Source organism: Antennarius striatus, chromosome 3 (assembly GCF_040054535.1).
Source record: "Antennarius striatus isolate MH-2024 chromosome 3, ASM4005453v1, whole genome shotgun sequence".
In the NCBI taxonomy this organism is placed as follows: Eukaryota; Metazoa; Chordata; class Actinopteri; order Lophiiformes; family Antennariidae; genus Antennarius; species Antennarius striatus.
The window spans coordinates 20,309,285-20,325,198 of NC_090778.1; the positions used below are offsets into that span (position 1 = coordinate 20,309,285).

A 15,914-nucleotide genomic window follows, 5' to 3' on the forward strand; every position below is an offset into this window, starting at 1 on the left:
AGATATTGAGTTTTGCCTTCCTCCAAACTAGACTGTTGCAGACCTTGCATTACTTAATGTTTTTACTGTAATATTTGCCTTTATAAATTGACGTGTTATGTCCAAGACTGCTAAGCAATCTTTGACAAGAGCATCTTTTGCCAATGTAAGTCATCCGTAGCAGTCGGAGGCAACTGTGAAGTATTTGTAACCTGACCTGTCTTTAAAGGTGGACACATATCCTGTGATTCATTACAACATAGTGTTAGAAGTTTTATTCATGGAAAAAAGTAATCAATCAATCAACCTTTATTTACATTGCGCTTAATCACATCATCTGTTATTTCAAAGTGCTTTAACAGACAAAAACCCAATAGAATCCTCCAGAGCAAGCATAAGCAGCAGTGGCGGGGAAAACCTCTCATTGAGGAAGAAACTCCGGGCAGGACCCAGACTCTGGAGGGCGGTCATCTGCCTTGACCAGTTGGGTGGGAAAAGAAATACAGTATACTCGACAAAAATGAAGTAAAAGAAAAAAGACAGACTTTTTTTGTACTATAAAGGCAATTTCTAATATATTTGTTTTTGTCTTTAGATTTGTCAGTGAGGCAGTTATTCATAAACTGTGTAAAGAATTTAAGATAGTTCTGTGCTATATGTGTGTGTGTGTGTGTGTGTGTGTGTGTGTGTGTGTGTGTGTGTGTGTGTGTGTGTGTGTGTGTGTGTGTGTGTGTGTGTGCATTCATTTGCACCTTTGTCACCCCTCTTCCATTATTCTGTTGAAGAATAGCCTGTATTTTCATGCAGTGTGGCCTGAGTCTTAGAGAGCACCCCAAGCCTGTTACCTAAGACGAGAAGCACAGAATGCTCCAGAACAGTCTTCAGCTATGACCTGAGCTTTGACTGAGGACTTACAATGATCATGTTCTACCAGCGCTGATCCGTTTTTTCTACATATATCAATAGTTTCCTAGCAGTGTATCCTGCTGCCTTTAAATTAGCCTCTGAAATCTTGACAGCACACCTGGAGACTCTTGGTACATAATACACAATACAATGTATTTTTATGGACATACCTGCGGGGAAAAAAACTTGACTCAGTGACTTAGATTAGATTCTTCTGAAGAAAATCATAACCTCCAATATGTTGAATAATTTCCAAGATTTTGCTTCACTCCCTCAGTTTAATCTGATCGAGGTGTGTGCCTGTGGCGCACCCATTAATACAGCACTATTTTCTGCTGACAAGGCTCATGTGCAATAAAAGAAAGTTTTCAAACCGTCATCAAAGCTGAAATTTCTGATCTTGATTAACAACAAAGGTTAGTGGTTGGATTTTTTTTAATCACATGACTAATCTGTTCAGAATATTTACCAGCTCACATGTGAAAAAAATTAAACTGAATATTCACGCCCGAATGCCATCCCATTCCCTTCCATTTGGCTTGGCTCAGAGCTGTGATAAACTGCTGTTATTGGTTGAAATACTTAATGAGGGTTTTGCATTGCTGGGCAAGATGCACAAACAAGCATGCGATGATTTCATTGTCTTTAATGTCATTAAAGAATTTAATTTGTATAGCATATGAACACTGCACATATATTCTGTTTACTAAAGTTCACAGAGAGCAACACCAGTTGTTATATTTAAACTTGCTTCAGATGAACTTAATCTAAAATTGTAACTATAACCATATGTTCATTTCCCTTGTGAGAGGAGTACAAGGAAAATATTCACTTATTTTCTCATTTAAGTCTGTCATGGGTATGTAATTATTACAAATGCCCATAGTTTCCTAAATGCGGCTACATATCAAGCTTTGTCATTAATTTTCTTTACATTCCTTCTTAGAAGACCTTACAAGGGTAGGGGCTTTGTCTCTAATTATCCTTTGAAAGTTAAAAAAAAAAAACATCCTTTAGACCCTTTTTAAACATCAATTTGTGGCATTGGTTTGAAGTCACAATTAGAAAACTCAAAAAGGAGGAGTGGGAGCAATAAAACCATCCTGCCTGGATAAGTATATCAAACAGTGGAGTAATGCTTATTTGTTGCTGCCCATGGCTGGATGACAGTTATATTCCAGGGAACATTATCTTCTTGCTCAATATTTGTACAAGTCAGTAAGGTTAGCCAAGAACTCTTGATGAGTAAGCTTCCTTTTGCTAAAAGTAGAGGATGCAGAAAGGGATGGGCAGTCAGCGAATCCCATACTTATCCGTTCACATGTGTGGATTATGTTAACAATGATGTCAAGTTTTAATTGTTAATGTAGGCATAGGATGACAGTGATTTCTTTGAACGGTCGTATTTAAACTCACCACTTGGTTTTTATTCTTAGCAGACTCATAAAACTAAGGTTTACTTCTTTGTGTATTTTTTTTTGTCTTACTTCCTGCACCTCTTTCATTATATTTTATTCTTACTTTTCTAATCGTTGTTCCCTTTTATAATTCAATTTTGAGCCATCCTTTCTCTATGTCATTTTTTCCCCAGCCCCCATATAATTTTCCTGTCCCAGAGTGTGTTAAACACGGAATCTCCTGGTTCTGCGGGACATGGCTCATCTCTGTGTGGGTCGAGGATATGCCATGAGATGGCCCACTCCTGGTTTGGCCTTGTTATCGGAGCCAGAGACTGGACTGAGGAATGGATCAGTGAGGGCTTTGCCACCTACCTAGAGGACATTATCTGGGCTCAAGCACAGCAGGTACTTTGAAATCCCTGTAAAATAATAAAACATAATGGTCTTTTTAAACTGTCAACTGAAGAAGCAGACCCAGAGAAAACAGCTTTTTCTCAATCGACAGAAATATCCAGAACAAAAAAAACATCTCAGCAACCAGTTTTTATGGTATAGTTAATTTCTTTCCTATCCTACTAACTGAGATATAATGCCACAACTCTGAGAAACGCACTTTGACCTTGCAATTTTCCATTTCGACAATATATACTCCAGGAATAGCCTGTATTACTGGTATGGTTTCCATAGACGTCAAGTAGAGTTGGACATAACATTACTGGTGTAAATCCGTACATCAAGCACACATGGAAACAGTTTATACAGACTGGTGCTTTTTTTTTTTTTTTTACCAACCACACAATAATTCACCAAACCCAAACCTCTCGTCCTACTAAAACATAAGAGGACTGAGCTGAAACACACAAGAGTTGTGAAAAGTACTACTGCCAGAAGCTAACATTTTCAAAGTAGTCAATCACACATCAAAGAAAACAAAAAGAATTTCGCACCAAACCAGAAGTTAATTCAAGTAATCTGCAGAAGGATGTAGTCAAACAGCAGAACAAAGGAAGAGGGTGTAGTATTGGTGGGAATCCTACACAAACTTCAGCTCTAATCCATGAGTTGATATGCCTACAGATGTAATCCGTCTTCTTGCTTTCCCACACCATCTGGAGTTATACTTGTTTTTCTTGTGTCTGCCCTGTTCATTCATGTCACCTTTATGATATGAGCTTAGCTTTTTCTGCCAGAATCAATAGACGCAGTGACAGTGATAGTAGGCAGCACTGCACGCCTTTGCTGATGAAAATCACCGTATTTAATGTTTTACTGCTCCATCGTAACCATTTCCTTCATGTTTTTTACTCTCAATATATCTTCCCCAAGCTCTCCTCACAAGAGACAGCAGACCAGTCTGAGCTGAAAGCGCTGCTGAGATGGAGACGACTCTCTGATGAGTTGAAGAACTCGGAGGAGGCGCTTCAAATTCTCAGGTGTGTGTTTTGTTTTGTTTTTTTGGTCACATTTGGATGATTTAATTACCTTACCATCTTTGCTGCCATCAAGGTCTTTGTAAATCCTGCAAAAGCACCTTCAATAAGCAGGTTTAAAACAAAACTTAGTGTTATACACAGACATGACACAACTCCATATATCATACAGTAGTATATTTCTGCTTGATTTTGATGCTCTGGTGCTCTTGGAATTCGACATACTCTTTTACACCTATTGTTTTTAAAACTTGCAGTTCCTTTGTAACTTACATGTTATAGCAGCTTCAGCGTTTATCTTTGCTGGTTTCTGTAGATCATTTGTTTAGAATATTCGCTGTCGAAATATGCATTAGGAGCACTTTCACTCAGAGTAAATGCATTAGTGCCGCAGTGACTGTCACAGAATTTATGCAAATAACACACAGTATCTCATATTGGTTTGAGGAAGTAATTTCTAAATGTCACAGATTCAAGGTATTTGATCAATTCTTGTTCTGCCAACACTGTGTATAAAACACACACTAATCTAGAAAATGATGATGCTGGGCAGGGTGGCTAATAGCTGTTTAATAAAGCCAGTGCTGAAAGATAAGGTCTTTGTGTTCAATAACTACAATTTACATTATGAAAATGTTAGCTGCCAGTAATAGTTAAAGTCTATTGGCATTAAAGTATGTCTGCATGTGCAGACATACACGTGAGCTTTCATTCCAGTGGTACAGGTGTGGCAGGTGTGGCGAATATATCCAGGTGTACAGTACTGTGCTGCCATGTCTCGCACACAAGCAGAGCAAACAGGCACAAACACACCAACTCTTCATCTAATCCTGACAATGTGGGACCCACGCCCTGTTTGTTTTCTCTATGGTGGAAGCGCGGTGTCATCAGGGCATTATAGGTGTAAACCCTAGACTAGAGTTAACTGTTTGAGGGCAGGAAAGCTAATGGCTGCAAGCACTGCTCTTCAGTATCGGATCATGTTGGAGAAAAACCGGAGACGACACTCGTAGAACAATGTGCTATTGACATTCATGCTAGTAACAGACCATGTCGGTGATGACGGCAAATCAATATTATTGAGTTCATGGCACCTCTGCTTGGTATTAACTTTTAACAATGTTACTTCACTAATAATGTGATTGCTTAACACAATTGAAATGCTCATAAATTGATTGTATTTAAAATTAAATTCTGCTTGGATTCTCCTTAGTAGTGCAAGATGTGAAATGTTCAGTATTTAAAATAGTGATAGTCAGTGTCCTCAAGGGTTTGAAGTTTCTCAGCGATTCATGACTGAATTTATATACCTGAAAGGCAATAAACTCCAATGTACAGTATGTTGTATAATGAAAAGTTTCACATGGTGTGTTGGCTTAAAAATGGTAGAATATGTCTTTGTGACCAAAGGTGTATTGTTACATCTTAATATATGTGAGTGAAAGGGTTAAACACACATTTGAGTGCTGTGTCTATCTCACAGCCTGTAAGGGTGTTCCCCTATGGGACAGATGCACTTGGTGATAAGAAGAAACAGGGTCCGGTTTCCCTGCATGATGGCTTCAAATCACAGCATAAAACTAATATTTGAAACATAAAAACAAGAAGCATGCTCAAACATACAATGATGACAGGCCTGCATACATGGATGCACAGATTCTAGTTGTTTAGTTTACCTGTAAAACATTATCATTTAAAAGATACTGCTTAAGTGGCATTCAAGGATGAGTCATTTCTTTAAATCCTCACATCTTTGAAGGTAATGATGAAGCGTTTTAACATTAAAAAACACCTCTAATTATGATTTTATTCTTTATACAACCTATGCATTAAGTGCATCAAGTTTTATTCAAATTCTAATGCAAGGTATGGTTAGTTAATCTTTGCTTGTATTTTCTGCTTCTATCAATAAGATTTTTTAAGGGCTCTGAGGTGAGGCGTTAATTATTATAATTATTTCCTGGATATATCAACTCCTAAGGAAACTTTGTGACTATGAACTGAAAGAGCCATAAAATGAGGCATTATCATTATTATTATTATTATTATTATTATTATTATTATTATTATTATTATTATTATTATTATTATTACATATACATTTTAAAAATCCAAGTTTCTGAAGGATCGAACACAACAAGAAAATTTGTAATTGTTCTTTTTAGTGCATGAGAGTTTTGTCTTATTGTGGGTCTGAAGTGCCTGTATCTGTCTTGACCTTGGGAACAGAATGTGTGACACGACATCTCAACTTTCGGGTGCCTTTAACCACATCTCATTAGGCTGTCCGAGTGAGATTGCAACTCGATCTCAGTTCAAGGAGGATTTCTGTCATCGCATATTCCGTCCTTGATCTTTCTCAGACCGACGATTTTGACCCCCTTCCCAGTTGATGCTGTAACCAGGATCTTTCTCCCCCTTGGTAATCTCAGTGTGATTATTTTGTGTGTGATGGAGATGTGCATTTGTCATACTACACTATCTAATAGGCATTATAATAGGGAAACTCAGGGGGTGTTGGAAGGTCAAGAAACAAAGATCTGAATTTTAATGTTCTCTTTCTGTCTGTATGCCCTGCACCACTGTTTAATGTTCTACCTATGGGAGGACGTACTTTGAATAAACACTAGCTGACTGGTAGAGTGTGTTAATATTAGAGCGATCCTGTTCAAGGGGGAAGCAGGCATGGCGTGGCATAGACAGTGAGAAGGAGGCAAACGTCACTGGTATTCACACTCAGAGAATACACACATAAAGGCTAAAAGCCAGAATGAGTTTTCAAACTTCAGTGGGTCACAATCGACACCCTTTGAATCAGAAGGGGCCCCAGTGGCCTGTGTTTATCAGTCAATTTCAGATGAGTTATATTTAGGGCAGTCTGGGCCACACGCCATTCTCCCTGCTGATTCACTGGGCTGCTGGGAATGCTGCTCTACCTTATCCGGTTTCCACAGTCAACCCAATGTAATTTGTCAGGATATGACTCGTGGAGCTATAAACCCCGGTGTGTGTGTGTGTATGTGTGTGTGTGTGTGTGTGTGTGTGTGTGTGTGTGTGTGTGTGTTTGTGTGTGTGTGTGTGTGTGTGTGTGTGTTTGTTTGTTTGTTTGTTTGTATGTACGTTTCACATTTAGGTTCTGTCAGTAATAGCTCCTGACTTCCTCCTGCTCTTTCTTTCTGTCTCAATCTCACACAGACCCAGGCGTATGCATGGCTGCACATACGCGCACACACACACACACACACACACACACACACACACACACACACACACACACACACACACACACACACACACACACACACACACACACACACTAACACAGTCACACACATGGCCTACAAGTCAGATAAGAGCACCATTTATTCTGCAATACATTGAGCTATTGTGTGATTCTCCAAGGCAGCGAGCAGCGATTCCTCGTAAAGCTGTAGTAAATCATGTCTGACAAAGAGACGCTGCTAAAGACGGGGATTTACACTTCCATACATTCCTGCTGTGGACAGTGGGCAGGGTGGAGTTCCTTTGTCTGACACGGCAGTGATGGATCAACTTTTTTCCGCGACGCATGGTGCCACTGGTACCTCTGACGCATGAAACCGACACACTTTCTCTTTTGAAATGTATGTCCTGTCATCATTTTTTTCTCTCACCTTCGTCCCTCTTTCTCTCCTCTCTAGCACAGACACACACACACACACACACACACACACACACACACACACACACACATACACGCATGAGCACACACGATTTTCCAGGGATACCGCACGTCCTGCTGTCTTAAAGAGTCTATTTCATCTTATCAGCAGTCCCAGACAGACATGGGCTCTACAGGCAGGGAACTGGACAGAGAGCGAGTAAAAAATAGCTTCATGATAAATAAGAAAAGGGAAACGCTGTAGACATGATAGACGGACAAGAATTAAATCAGCTTTTAGTAAGACAAACAGCTATTTTACAGTGAAAAGGCAAGATGCCTTTAGCTGCAGCTGCTTAATATTTTACAGTCAACTTCCACTGATTGTCTCTTAATATTTACAGGCAGCTTTTAATAAAATCAGACTATTAGAGGGTTCTCTTCTCATGAATACCATTTTTATTAAATGCTCATATGCCTTCAAGGAGGGACATATCCTTATTGGCATGAAGAAAGTCTTTCTAATGTTGTTGAGCTGATTTTATGGAGGACCAGTATAGCTTCCTGTTTCAGTCCACTGGGCATTGTTGGCTTTCTATCTGTAAAGGGCTTTGAAATGTCTTCAGATGTGATTCAGCGCTGTATAAATAAAAGTTGATTCATTGAGTTGATTGTGCTAAACCCAAGTCATCCCCATATCCCCTGGTCCAGGCTCTTCTGCTCACTGTGCCTGGATAAATCAAAATGTGAGCAAATATGGCTCATCGTGGAAGCCCATCTTGACAGGTTAAACACTGAGGTTTTGCAAGAATCAGTGTGAATAAGAATTGAAATGTTATCTTTTTTCCGTTTTCGTCTGTGTGTGCACGCGTTTGTGTGTCTGCCTTGTCATGAAGAGGTCCTGTGGTAAAAGAGCTAGCCCAGTGATGAAGGGTGTATTGATCGGTGGGTCAGGCGCCTAGCATATCGACTTGGCAGGAGGGTGATTCTTCAAGGCCTTCCTATTGGCACACTGAGTTAATCTGCTCAGTCTGATCAATACAGGCTAACTGAAACTATCATTGCACAGCATCCCACGTCAGTGCCCTGTTTGTTTGGCTTTTATTGAATTTATGTGTGTTTGTTTGTGTGTTTATGGAGGTTGAAGGGATGATTTGTATTTGTGTGACAGGGAAAGCAAAACCCAGAGCATGCCTCTTTTGTGCTTCTAGATTGGGGTGCTTTTATGTGGAAATGTTGTGCGTTTGTTCGGTGAGTCATAAGCAGGGAAGTCAGAGCGCAGCACTGTGAGTTCATATTAACAGCATAGCACACATTATAAATCTACAGCTTGATTTCCAGCCTGCCTTGGGCAAACTCTACAATGCGTTCACCATTGAGAGGACCGGCTGAGTCGCAGGATTTAGTGTTGCTGACAGTATATTGTTGCTTTATAGAAATTGTGGTTTTCCTGCAACTAAAATGTCAGAGTGGATCTAAATAAAATCTGTCTAGGTTCTCTAACGCTGTTCCACTCTGTTTTAGCCTTCCTACTTATGTCACCTTCCTGTTTATTGTGGATGCAGTTTGTCTTCCTCTGCGTATGCGCAGTTCCTCGCCCGTCTTATCTTTTTGCGTGTTTTTTGTTTGTGTCTCCGCTCTCTTTGTCTTGTTGTAGACCTAACATGGACACCACAGGTCAGGTCAGTGAGTCTGGCTCCTCTACAGTTAAACATGCCCTCAACCCCGACAAAGCCTTCATGCAAGTTCACTACCTCAAGGTGAGATAAATGTGGGAAATACAGGAAGGAAAAGAAAAACGACTGGAGGAAAACATGTAAACTTAAATAAATAAGTCCTATAAATGTACACATCCTTTTGATAACCAGCCTTTGTTACAGTAGAGGCTCTTGTAATGACTGCAGATGCTGCTGTAACGTTTCTGAGTGCTTTCCGTGATGGATTGTGAACTCTTTTCTTTATTTCTCTTCTCTTTCTATTTGTCCAGGGTTACTTCTTACTCAGGTTCTTGGCCAGTCAAGTTGGAGAGCAAGAATTCATCAACTTATTTAGATTGTTTGTGAAGAAGTACCATGGGCAACTCATTTTATCTCAGGTGAGGCTGTAAAATGTGACACTTTTATTTATTTATTTTGCACTTCTTCTCATTGCTGAACAGCTTGAGAGACTCTTAATTAAATCTGAGCACAGATCTGACCTCTTTGATAGGCTGTGATGTAGTTTTCCCTCTATAAATGAATTTTAGGCTGATGTAAACTGCGCTGCCACCATGTCATGAAAGGTGAAAATACACCAACAGCATTTCAAATTGATGACCATACACCAGTTCACTCCTGTTTATTCTACTGGGGCCATGAAGCTGAGTGGTCACACCTGGATGCGTGTGTGTGTGTGCGTGCGTGCGTGCATGCGTGTGTGTGTGTGTGAGTGTGAGTGATGTGTCGCACCTGGCTCCTGTTTTGTGGCAGACTGATTCTTCCCTCCAAATAATGGATGTAGAATAAACACTGTTTAACCTAACTCGGATAGTGTATTTCTTTCTCTTTTTTCTTGTTCCTACTCCCTCCCTAAATGTCTTCATTTCTGTCCGTCTTTTGTCGTTATTTTTGGACAGGATTTCTTGCAAATGGTGCTGATTACCTTTCCTGACATGCAGAGGTATGTATGTACCTGTGAATATTACTATTAAATCATATTAGATAGGATAATACTATTTGTAAAGAATGGAAAAAATAAAAAGATATGTTGAAAACACTTCTCGATATTGTTTCAATCTTTCATTTGAACTTATCATTTTTTTATTTGTTCCTATTAGTGGATGTACAGTAGTTGTGTTGTGGGTTTGACATGTGTTGTTTGACTAACTTCATCCTGCTGTGGAAACATGAACAAAGCTCACACCAGTCCTGTTAAGAGAGCAGTCTCATCTCCTCTCTTATTAATTGAAGTGTAAAAGGATAACTGCTCCTCCCGCTCTCCTCCTCTCTAATTTTCTCCTCTCCTCTCTGCACTCGCTAAATCATTCAGTTCTCTATTTCTCCTGATTGCCTCATTAACCTCCTCTCCTGCCTGTCCCCCACCTCTCTCTCACCACATGCCTATCTTTCACTGAGTTTCTCCTAGCCTTTAACACTCCCATGTCCCTTGCTTTTAAGCACCGTTTTGTCTGCTTTTTGCCTTCTCTGTCATGTGGAGTGTGCTCCTGGACTAGAAGCAATTGATTGAATTAAACAGAGGGAGCTGGGGACAGTCAATATTTGGATCTGATGCCTCTGTCAGTTAACAGCCTTCTAAAAGCAGAAGAATAGGCTGTAGCACTTCAGCTAGTAAAAGATTTGAATGCATTTTTTGATCATTCAAAAATTTGGATCGATTTGTGGAGGGAGATGTTTGGTGTGAAAGTGGCAACAAAAAAGAGAGTGTTGTAATTAGTTTTTGTGACAGGTAGAGTAATGGACTTTATAATTCCTGTCAGCTCTAAATATTTGAACATTTCTCCTCAGTTGGGCTTGCATTTTAGTGAAAGTTAAAAAATGTTTGCCAAGTATATTACAGATTTTCTGTGCCAAAATCATAAACTTTAGGATGAGAATAAAGGGTTGTGAATGCTTGTGTGTGCAGGGTCTTCCTGTGAAATGGTTATCATACTGATTTTTGCACTGAATTAAAATGTATTAGCACACCCTTTTTTGAAATCAATGCACTCATTGGTTTGTGCTAGTAAGAAACCACTGGTTTTGGGACCTCACTGTCACTCTTTTCCCCCCATCTATTGCAACAAAGTTGAATAATCACTCAAATTGAATAAAGGCATCATTCCAGTGTAACGGTGTCGTTGATGATGTTTTTAATACATGGTTTCTGGGTAAACTGGTGTTTAATGCGGTAATAGTGAGTACAATGCTGAGAACAGTCGAGATTTTTCAGCAGCTTGAATTTCAGCTTCCATCTGCTGACGCTGGCAGTGAATGTATAACCGAAAATGATGCAGTGGGACTCCACTTTAGGAGTGACTGGAAACAAGGAGCACCACTTCTATGATCTATTTTAACAACCATCAGGCTCAGATCTTAAAAAGTTCTTGCATACAATGAACATTATGGAAAACATCAATGTTATTTACTGCGATAGATAATATTAACATGTGACCAGTCTGTCATGGAAAGCTAGAAGAAACACATTCAGCATGTTAATCCAAATTTATATCTTAATTCCTGAAATAAATCTATTCTTCTTCAGACTCCATTAGTCTTTTAAAGGATGTAATTTGTATAAAAGCAATGTTTATACATTATGCAAAGAGAACAGGAATGTGTTCATTTGAGATTATCTGCACATTCTCATTCATTCCTTTAAACATACTTTTTGCAAATGTGGGCAACCATTAATTGAGCTTTAGTTCAGAGGGGCATAAGAGGAAATGAGTATACAAAATGTAAATGACTGCATTCCATTAAGAAATAACTTCTTTAATGGGCTGAATAGCACAGATTGATATACAGTAATAGCTTCAGACTAGCCAAGTGTGGAATTTTCCTTTAGGCCCAGGCAGGCAGGATTGATGATGCTGTGGTATGCCATGTAGTTAATCCTAGACTTGCTGTGTGCTTTGTATGCTTTACCGTTTGCATACACGCTGCGGACTGCTTATGAAATATTTGCTTGCACGTTTGTCTCTGTAAGTCAATTCTGTCACCGTCTGTTTTCCGTGTATGGTATATGACCACTTTCATATGAAATCCACTTCTTTCCCTCTGCTTCAGCGTCACACGCGCACACACGCACGCACGAACGCACGCACGCACGCACACGCACACACAAAGACATGCACACGCACACTTGCTGTATATGAGAACATATAAATCCAGTTCATTGTCTGTACATGCTGTTTGCTTGTCCCTGAGTTCAAAACTGGGCGTGCTGGTCATTTTGTTTAAGGTGTTGGCCTCAACCTCAAGTTTGTCATGACCTTAGTTTCTTCCCCGAGCCATGTTTTCATACGCTGTCTTGGGCAATAACTGTCATTGATATAATAATAGGAATAATACTAACACTTGTGTCATTGTGTTCCAGAAAAGGCCTCACCCTCGATACTATCTATGCTGACTGGCTCGATCAACCGGGAATTCCCAAGGTATGAAGAGCCCCACTCTTTCTATTTAACAAAATATAGTTTAACAAAGTCACTATAACATATTTAATGAAGCTTCATAAGGGGCTTAACACCATTTTAAAGTTGAATAAATCTTTAATCAATCTTTTTGCTTAATCTTTTTCAGACATTTCCTTGTAAAATTCAGTCTTGTTTTTTGTCCAATGACAAATAAAGTCTACACTTAAATCAGTTTGGAAAAACTAAGCTAACAACATTAAGCATCCACAGAAACTCATGCTACACAACAACACAATACGTCTACAGAATTAAGCAGTCCTTGATTTCTTTTTCTACTCAGAGTTCAGAGACATTTTCTCTTTGAATCTGTATTCTATGATGAATTTGGGACAAATTAATATGCAGTAAATGATGGATAATATAGAAGACCTGGGTATTGGCACTGTCAGTGAATGTACCGCTTAAACAAGCGCTTCTTGTGATCCTTCATACCTCATACAAATGTACAGGGGGTGATAATTTCATTGTCTTTGTTCCCTTAGTGGTTTTGTGTCTACTTATGGAACAGAATACTTATACAGTCATGAATTATGGCATGTCTTTTTCTTCTGTACTTAATGATATCCAGAACAGCCCCATATGCTGTAGCTGCCATTGTTTCATCTCTATCATTTTTCATGATCTTATTCAGCACTGAAAGGGAAACATGGATCCACATTTATTTACATTTGCTGCTTTCAACAGCCCGGTTTTTCGCAGCTGTGTTTGAAACTCATGTCAAGAATCATATTGACCACATTCACCCTCATGTTATCCTCCTAAATAATGAATCAGTATGGTTTTAAGGTTATTTTATCACTTTGATGGTGGTTTATAGTTTTGTTAAGATCCAGTTTAAATTCCGCAGCAGAGCATTAATTTAGCTTATTTATATTCAAAAAACCCAATATCACAAATCATAGTTTGCCTCAAGGAGCTTGAAAATCTATAGCTGTAACATACGATACCCCTCTCCTTTTTTTGGGACAACTCAAAGCATTTGATCTCAGATGACAACAGCAGGGTAACCTGTCTGTCTGTAGTGAACAGCTGCAATAGTGGAAAATCAATCTTATACTAGTAGCTGAAATAAAATATTAGCTGAAATAAAATATTAGCATTATAAAAAATAAACATAAATTTTCATGTTAGATGATGAGGCTTTTCTAGCCTTTAATGTATGTTACTGTTCTTCAACTTAGTTTTTCAAGTAGGTTTCCCTAAAAGACACCATCAGCTTGACTTCATGGCCGTGCATCACTGTCTGTGACTGAAAATGTTTCCTTCAGAAAAAAGAAAATTAAGGTTCATTTTATTATAGTATTGCCAAGCAAGAGGAGAAGAAGAATACCACTGAGGAGGTTGATTAATGCAGTGAGGGAGGACATACGGGTGATTGGTGTGAGGAAGGAAGATACAGGAGACAGAGGGTATTCGAATAAGATGATCCGGCGTGGCAACCCATGACGGGAAAATCACCTTTGCTTCCACAGCGTTGTTGTATGTTGGCAAAGTGAGCAACTCTATCCTCCAGTCGAAAAGGATGCACAGCCAAAGACACAAGGATACCAGGAATACACACCGACGAACAATCAGTCGACTATAACAGCTTCTTCAATTATCCTATATCCATGGCAACTAATGTTAATTACTGCGTGTGTGTGTGTGTGTGTGTGTGTGCGTGCGTGCGTGCGTGCGTGTGTGCGTGTGTGTCTGGGAAGCTTTACCTTCTTTATAATGTGATAATGTAACCAGATCCTTTCAGGGGGCCTCTGAGGGTGGGCAGGATGGTGTAGATGGATTGCTGTTTTCTCACACCTGATTGACACTGGCCCAAGTGCTTTTTTTTCTGTCTGATGTGTCAGTCACTGGCTAATAAGATCAGCCAGATCGATTAAAACCCTTTCACACATGCAGGTTTGCTTGTATTAAGTACAATAGATGAAAACACATTTTTTAGAGTCACTCTGCCACTCGCTCTTGCTCTCTCTCCCACTCTTGTCTCGGCCTCAGATCCAATGCTTGAAAATGTGTTTGTAATGGAGAAAGGCAGGAAATGGTTTTGCCTAATAATAGACAATTACAGTATGATGACATTCACCAACGCTAGAGTAAGAGATGTGGAATGAAATCGCCACTGCTGGCCAAATTTAGACTTGAAGATAGATGAGTAAGCACAAAGACACTTTCTGTTCACCTGCACACATCAGTCTGATGATTCCTCCTGACTCCTTTCATTAACATTTTGAATTGTATTTGTCTTTTTTTTGTGTATTTGATTTTTGTGTGACATTGGGTTAATCACACAGTATTTAAACACTGTAACATTTACTTTTCTCCCATACAGAAGTGACTTTCTTTTCTAATGGTAATTAGCCTGAGCAGCGAAATAATATGTCAAGGAAAATAAGAAAATTATGGAACTTTCTACTTTGAAAGCTACTTTTATTTTCAAATTTCACTGGCATGTACGTTTCCATCTGGAAAAAGTTTGTGTTTAGGGAGAAATCTACATGTCTAGAACATTGTTCACTTATTAATGGAATAGATGTGCTTCATACTAATGCATGCATTTTTGTTTTTTTTCCATAATTGAAAAAGATTTTATCCTGGTTTTTTTCTCATCTTAATCATTTATTTATTTTGACTTGGTCACTGTCTCAAATCAGTAACTCAAATCTTGATGTTAGTTTTAAGTTGTATCAAGGACAGTTTATCTTCCGCTGTTACGCCGAGGCAGTGTTTGAATATAAAATGTAATAGATTGAATATATTGATTTTAGTTCCTTGATCTCATCAAAGTAAGGTGTCATAAAGGTGTCCTCTTAGTCACGGTTTTGTTATTGTTTAGCATTGTTTCTGTGATCACAAGGGAAACAAATGAAGTAGAAAACTCTTCTACTAAAAGACGTTCCTGACACAACCTTAAGCTGAGCGATGTGCATCATTTGCCTTGACTTTGTTTTTGAGTAAGAGGTGTAGCTTCTTACCTTCAACGCAATCTGATATTGATTCATGAGAGAAAGGGGCGCAGTATGGGGAGTTGGAGGCAGACAAAAGCCTTCCTATTCAGGGAATGGTAGTGGGGATCAAGGCAGCATAAAAGCTATGTGTGGTATCCTGTTACACAATGCCAATTTACTGCTTCAACACTCACTATGTTCTATACAGCCCAATCTAACTAGTCCGTCTCCCTTTCCATCCTGCCTTCTACTCACACACACACACACACACACACACACACACACACACACACACACACACACACACACACACACACACACACACACACACACACGCACACACACACACCTGTATAGAACACTCAGGTGGAGCAGTGATACTATTGAACTTCATGAGCGAGTAACTGAAACTGGAATGTGTGGAGACATATGTGTAGCTTGCAT

At 39.2% G+C, this 15,914-nt stretch overlaps 1 protein-coding gene across 5 annotated transcripts in view; it reads left to right on the top strand.

Annotated features, from left to right (window-relative positions):
• The window catches only part of aopep (aminopeptidase O (putative)), a 65,059-nt gene that overhangs the window by 16,664 nt on the left and 32,481 nt on the right, over window positions 1–15,914 (top strand). For all 5 annotated transcript variants that reach the window (XM_068309508.1, XM_068309482.1, XM_068309500.1 and 2 more), the window contains exons 6-11: window positions 2,477–2,690; window positions 3,612–3,718; window positions 9,013–9,115; window positions 9,343–9,450; window positions 9,970–10,013; window positions 12,429–12,489. In XM_068309508.1, coding sequence (XP_068165609.1) covers window positions 2,477–2,690; window positions 3,612–3,718; window positions 9,013–9,115; window positions 9,343–9,450; window positions 9,970–10,013; window positions 12,429–12,489 — 637 coding nt within the window. The remainder of the gene's footprint in view (window positions 1–2,476; window positions 2,691–3,611; window positions 3,719–9,012; window positions 9,116–9,342; window positions 9,451–9,969; window positions 10,014–12,428; window positions 12,490–15,914) is intronic.